The sequence below is a fragment of the Terrapene carolina genome, unplaced genomic scaffold (assembly GCF_002925995.2).
Source record: "Terrapene carolina triunguis isolate 2854851 unplaced genomic scaffold, T_m_triunguis-2.0 Scaffold34314, whole genome shotgun sequence".
In the NCBI taxonomy this organism is placed as follows: Eukaryota; Metazoa; Chordata; order Testudines; family Emydidae; genus Terrapene; species Terrapene triunguis.
Window position 1 is genome coordinate 4722 of NW_020698665.1, and position 6842 is coordinate 11563.

The 6842-nt window shown below is 43.3% G+C and overlaps 1 protein-coding gene across 1 annotated transcript; it reads left to right on the top strand.

The window, feature by feature from the left end:
* The first annotated feature begins 934 nt into the window (after positions 1-934).
* Positions 935-1891, top strand: LOC113405210 (olfactory receptor 12-like). The gene has a single exon (XM_026646180.1). The coding sequence runs from the start codon at positions 935-937 to the stop codon at positions 1889-1891; it is 957 nt and encodes a 318-aa protein (XP_026501965.1).
* Positions 1892-6842: the final 4951 nt, after the last annotated feature.

The following is a 6842-nucleotide window of genomic DNA, read 5'->3' on the forward strand; positions in this document are numbered from 1 at the left end:
CAGTATTGCAGCCTTGAAATTACACCTATTTTACAGGAAAAAAATGATTTGTTCCATCAATTCATAGATTTTAAGGCCAGAAGAGACCTTTACGATCATTTAGTCTGAACTCCTGGGTAGCACATGGCAGAGAACCCCACCCAGTGACTCCCACATCTGTTTAAGCTAGAGCAGATCTTTCAGAAGGACAACCAGTCTGATTGCTAGGAACTCAGTGACATTCAAAGGAAATGATCCAGCAGGACTGATCCGATGACTCTATTTACAGGTTAATTGTTAATGCTGGTATTTGGATGGGGTGCGTGTGTTGGAGTTGATAAGAAGCTATCTGATAAATCCGTTGACATATCCTTTTGAGTAATTACTGTGGCCTGGGCAGAGATATGCTCTAGTTCAGCTAGAAGTTATTGGGCAGGAGGTCACATTAGATGCTCATCTTGCTCTCTTCTGGCTTTAAGATATATGAATCTGTGGCTCGAGGGTGACGTTCCACTACCCTGACTCAGGTTGAGTAATGCTCGGACATGAGCATCGTTACACACTCATGAAGGGAATGGGTAAAATCCCCTTCATTCACAGGGAAGTCTCATGGATTTCAATGGGAGAGGGTATCCATGTGGGTTATGAGATTATTAGAATTTTGCGCTATATGGGTGAAGCCCAAAGTCCACTCTCACGAATCATTATTATATGGGAAATGTAATAATTTTTTGCTTTACTGCAGAAAGGTTAAAATTCACACAGAATTTCTCAAGGATGGTTCAGTATACATTTAACTAGCTTTCCAAGGGTTCTGCCCACTGTTATTAAAACCAATAGAAGCCTTGTGCTCGACTTCATTGAGAATCAATCCACATGGACCTGTTGCCTTCTGCAATCTATCTAGCACCTTCAGTTCTTCTTTAATCTTTATCTCATCACTTTTCCAAAGGAAATGTCATTGGCAGAGCCAGGGAGAGATGCGAACCACACTGCAGTGACGGAATTTATCCTTCTGGGGTTTGGAAGAGGTCCAGGGCTCCAGGTGGTCCCTTTTGTGATGTTCCTGTTGATTTACATAATAACTGTGCTAGGGAACACCATCCTGGTCCTCACCATTACAGCCGACTGTCACCTTCAAACCCCCATGTACTTCCTCCTCATGAACCTGTCACTCTTAGACCTCTGCTACTCCTCCGTCATTGCCCCCAGAGCCACGGTGAGCTTTCTAACAGACACCAAAGCCATTTCCTACAGGGGATGTGCCACCCAATTCTTCTTCTTCGCTCTCTTTGGAAGTACTGAGGCATTCATCCTGACGGCCATGGCATATGATCGATACACTGCCATCTGCAACCCACTCCTGTATCCCACCACCATGTCCAAGCCAGTCTGCATTCAGCTGGTGGTGGGGTCCTATCTCTGTGGCAGCGTGAACGCCATGGTACAAACGAGTTTCACCTTTACTCTGCGCTTCTGTGGCTCTAATGAGATTGATCATTTCTTCTGTGATGTTCCACCCCTGCTAAACCTCTCATGCACCAACACATACATCAATCAAATGGTGCTGTTTGCCTTATCGGGCGTCATCATAGTGAGCACTGCCCTGATCATTCTTGTCTCTTATGCCTATATCATCTCTGCTGTCCTCCAGACTCGCTGTGCCGGGGGCAGGCACAAGACCTTCTCCACCTGCACCTCCCACATAGTAGCTGTGAGTTTATTTTACGGGACTGTTTCCTTCATGTATGCCCAGCCAAGTTCATTATCTTCCCCAGATCAGAGCAAAGTGGTGTCTGTGTTTTACACCCTGGTCATCCCCATGTTGAATCCCTTCATCTACAGCCTAAGGAACAAGGATGTGAAAGAAGCTTTGAGAAGAACCATAGGCTGCATAATGGTTTTGAAATGAATCTTTTCTATGAATATTGAGCTAAATAATCCTTTGCTATATTGGAAGAACTTATTGGTCAACTAATCTATCTATCTATCTATCTATCTATCTCACGCTCAATACTGTCCTATGACACTAGAAGAATGATTTTTTAAAAACTGTAATAAATCAATCCTCTCCATGTTTAAGTTATTTTTCACATTTTTATCTATCTGTTTAGAAATGCACAGATTTGGAAAACTGGATCCAAACACCCTTGAGCCATAGGGAGTGTTTGAAATCTGCATTCAAATTGCTCAACTACTTGATAAATGATGAACCCAAATTTAGTTGCCTGGCTTAGTGTGTGAGTGTGCGTGTGGTGTCATATCTCCTTTACTCTCTGGCTCCAGTTGCCAAACACCATGCTATTTTCCTAAGGGGCTAAGGTAAGATTTTCAGGAACACTCAATGTTGTAGTCAATGAATATTTTACCTTTGACTTCAATGGGGGCAGATTTAGACCAACAGAAAACACTTTTGAAAATATCATTCTTATGCTGTTTGCCAGAAGCTTGGAATGGGTGACAGGGGATGGACACACGATGATTGCCCATTCTGTTCATTCCCTCTGAGGCACCTGGCATTGGCCACTGTCAGAAGACAGGATACTGGACTAAATGGACCTATGGTCTGACGCAGTATGGCCATTCTTACGTTCTTGTTTTTAGTTCTAATTGAAGATCTTTGTTCTCTGTGATGATGATTTTCAAAGTAGCCTAAGAAATCATGGGCCCAATTCCCTTTGCCACTCAATGGCAGATGGGTGCCAAACACCTTTGGGGATATTCACAATTTTTGTCCACAATTTTCAGTTCAAACCCATCTTTGGTTTATAGATTTGTAGATTCCAAGACTAGAAGGGTCAACTGTGATTATCTAGTCTGGCCTCCTGTAAAACATAGGCCATAGAATTTCCCCACAATAAATCCTAGAGATCACCTTTTATAAAAACATCCAATCTTGATTTAAAAATTGTGTAGAAGTCCAGAGGAGAAAGGAACTCTGTCCAGCAGGAAATGAAAAGCGTAACAGAGAGAACAAGCTCATGGGTACAGCTGGTCAAAAGTTTTCAGCCCAAAAATGTAGATTCTGCTTGACCAAAACATTTCATGAATGTAGGTCAAATTCAACAAAATGCTTCAGTCCAAATAAAATAAAATAAAATCAGAAAAAACCTGAAACAGTTTCAATATTTTAAGAGAAATGTTTCAATATTTCCATTAAAAAGTACCTTTTTGTTTAGAATGTTGCTGCAGTTTTACTTTAAAATAAAAGGTACAACCCCCCCAGAATGAAACATTTCAATTTGTGTCAAAGCAAATGTTTTATTCAAGCCCAAAAGAATTATGTTTGTACTTGTTTGCTTCACTGAAAAATTGGAAAAATAGTTTGTTTCAGATCAAGACACCCTGGGATGGGGTATCTGCCCCACATTGGCCCATAAAGGGTAATAGAGCCCTAGGGAGGCTGTGCAGGAGGTAGCCAATTAGAGAGCAGCTGTGAGGAGCAGCCAATCAGGGCAGGGCTGGCCCATATAAGAAAATCTGCAGGACAGAGCAGTTTCAGTAGCTGCCTGGAGCTTGAGGAGGGAAGACCAGGCTTCTAGTAGGAGGAAGGAGTGCCAGCACCCAGGAGAGAGCAGTGCTGCCAGCAGGGACTGGGGAAGCTAGAGAGTGCTCCTGGATAGCTGCTAAGACTGGCAGGCTTAATGGTGAAGAAGGTGCTGGAGGCCGTGGGGAAGTGGTCTAGGGAAATGAATTGAGGAGTTGGAGCAAACGCAGCAAGTGATGGTCATCTACAAGGTCCCTGGGCTGGAACCCAGACTAGTGGGTGGGCCTGGGTCCCCCCCCCCAGTTGCCACTGAGGAAGTGGCTGGACTGAGGGACTGCAATACTGTCCCCTGGAATGGGGGAGAACAGACTGTGACACAGCTGGAGGGCTGTGTCCTGAAAAGGATGCTGCAATCCTTGAAGTGACACGGGTCCAGGATTAGAGGTGTCAGTGGGTGAGATACCACTAGAAGAGGTCACAGAGCTAATTCCCAAGACAGCCAGTAGGAGGTGCCACAGTGGTGAATCGCACCTCATCACACACACCCTCCCCCATCCCATATGTTTTTCTAATTTTTGGTTCAGCCTTTGATGGGTTGTTTTCTCCACACCAGCCTGGAAGGGGTTAAGGTGACACAGATAGGGCCAATTAACATTATAGGCTGCATCTGGTAGAGAGTCTAGCTTGACTGAAAAGGACCAATGGCTGAAAAAGCCCAGCTGGGGGAGAAGCTGGCTAAGGACTAAAACCAGGAAGTGTACAGCAGAAAGGGGCTGCAATGTGGAAGCCAGAAGTCACTCTCTGGGCTTGGAGAGGGAAAAGGAGGAAACCCAAGTGGAGAGAGAAGCCCTGGGATCCTGGCCCTGAAAGGTGGAGAAGAAAGCCTGTGGGAGGCACAGTAGGAAGCAGCCCAAGGAAAGAGCAGTGAGGTTTGAGATCATGCAGAGCTTGGCTGCTGACTGTAGGGTCCCTGGGCTGGAACCTGGAGCAGGCCCAGGTTTCCCTACCAGCCACTAGACACAGGATTGTGGGAGATGCCAACCAGACATCTGGTCTGGAGGGATTCTGATATCCTGGAAGGGGGGGGGGATATATAGTGACCTAGTCAGACGGTTGAGTAATGAAGAAAGAGAGCATTCTGTTTCAGAGAGATGGAGAGAGGCAGCAGGATGAGTGAATCATAGAAGGCAGTGCCAGACTGAACCAAAACTGATTCCCCAGCCACAGCCACAAGGAGTTGCCCCATTGGAGAGAAACTTCCCTCCAACCACAGGGGGGCAGCACCTCTGAGTGGAGTTGCACCCAGCTTTTCATGTAAGTGTAATGGGCTATAGAGGCTTTAAGGATGATTGGAATTTTCCATGGGAATTGTGTTTGGTGGACAATTGAGGTTTAGGGAAATCAGGTTTTTGTTAAGAAAGATAAAGTTTTTAATATTTGTCTTAATAATAGAAAATAATAATAATAAAAAAAACCAGAACTTTTGTCCGAAAACCTTTTAATAAAAAATGAATTTATGGCCAAAGTTTTAGTTTTTCAAAGAAAAGTCAAAAATTTCCATGGAAAAACCACCATTTTCCTATGTGTTCCACCTGTAACCCTTGCTGTGAATGGCATGCTTAAATGGCCCAGCCATGGGTATCAAGCATGCAGGGAGTGGGGAAAATTTGTTATTAAGGCTGGGATTTTCAAAGAGGGTGAGATATCTATTTCCCCTCTAAAAGTCAATGAGCGTTGAGCTCACTTAGACCCTTTTGAAAAAGCCAGTCACAAATATTATGGTTTATCCTATGGCCTGCATTATGCAGGAGGTCCAAAACCAAAACACTTTTGGCAGAAAACTTTTCAGCCAAAAAAATGGTATTTTGGCCAATTTTTTAGGTATTAGGTTTTTCAAAGTTGAAAATTTTCCATGAGAAAGCCATCATTTCCCAACCAGTTCTACCTGTAACTCATACTACCATAATGTGGTACTTTGTCACCATCTAGTGACAGATATATTCCAATAAATGTATGTCTGCTACACCTTTGTCACCTTTCTCTTGGTACAGCAGTAGGGACTCATGTTTATAGATTCAGTGGTCAATCAATGCACATAATTTGCCTTGGGGTGGTGGTTTTATTTGTGCCCTGGAGAGGAAACTTAAATTGCTTGTTCATTTCTGAGATGTAGACTGAGCTCCCTCAGCCAATGGTAGCATGTAACCCAACTAAACCAGAGTTCCTCACTGTCCCATGCTAGTGACTAGCCCATGGGTAGGGGTTTATGAGTCTGCTACTTCAGTTATAAAACCTTTAGCTCACACAATAGAGTCTCATACTTTTAGAGCCACAGGTGCCAGGTTCAATCTTCTCACAGCCCAACCGTAAGCATCATTACACATGTAGGCAAGGAGTGCATAAAATCTGGTCATTAAGGGTAGGATTCTTAAGAAGACTATGGGACAAAATGTCCATTTCCTTCTGAAAGTTAATGGGATCTGGGCACCAATCTCCCATAGATCCACTTGAAAACACCAGTCAAAACATTACAGTTTGCCCTATGGCCTGTGTTATGCAGAATGTCAGAGTAGATGGTCAAAATGATGCCTTCTGGTCTTAGAATCTATGAATTGGGAGATTGGTCAGGCCTGAAGCTTTGTATCAGAGAGCCTGATACCAACCCAAAATGTGGAGGGAGCACGGGGGTGCAGATTCATGGGGAGGCAGAGATGGTGAGGAAAAGGAGATTTCCCAGCATGGCGATGAGGCAGAGGAGCAGGAAGGTGAGGAAACAGAGCGGAGGCCACCAGACAGATGGAAGAATTCAGGAGAATGAATTCTGGCTGGTGTCTACTCTTCATTCCTTCTGAGATCCTGGAGTAGGGATAATGAATATATTAATGCCCTGAGCTAGTTGTGCAGATAGATAGATCAAAGCAGAATATGGGGAATGTTTCCTAAGAAAATTTCCTTTTGAAATTTTCCTGTCAAAAAATTCTGGTATTCCCATGGGAATTTTTTTTTTTTTTTTTAAGAAAAATGTTTGGAAAAAGCTACTTTCTGACACTTTCTTCTTATTTTCCCACTGGAAAAAAAAATAGGAGGCAAGCATAAAATATGAGAAAGTAGGTTTTCTCCACTCTCTCAAGTGCTGGAATTTTTTCATGGGAATGCCAGTTATTATGAAAACAGATTTTGCATCAGGGAAACATTTCCATACAGAAAATGTTGACCTGCTCAGATAGATAGATAGATAGATGTGATTGGAGGAAAAATATGTATGTCCCTGAAGAAAAAGAACTTTCAACAGAATAGACAGTTACTTTTGGTATACTATATCCCAAGTCAGCCCCTAATTTGCTTCCTAAATTTGAGGAGCATGATAAAGAAGCAA

Bases quoted from the DNA above. Each gene is read 5' to 3' on its own strand.
- LOC113405210 (XM_026646180.1), top strand. From the start codon at position 935: ATGTCATTGGCAGAGCCAGGGAGAGATGCGAACCACACTGCAGTGACG.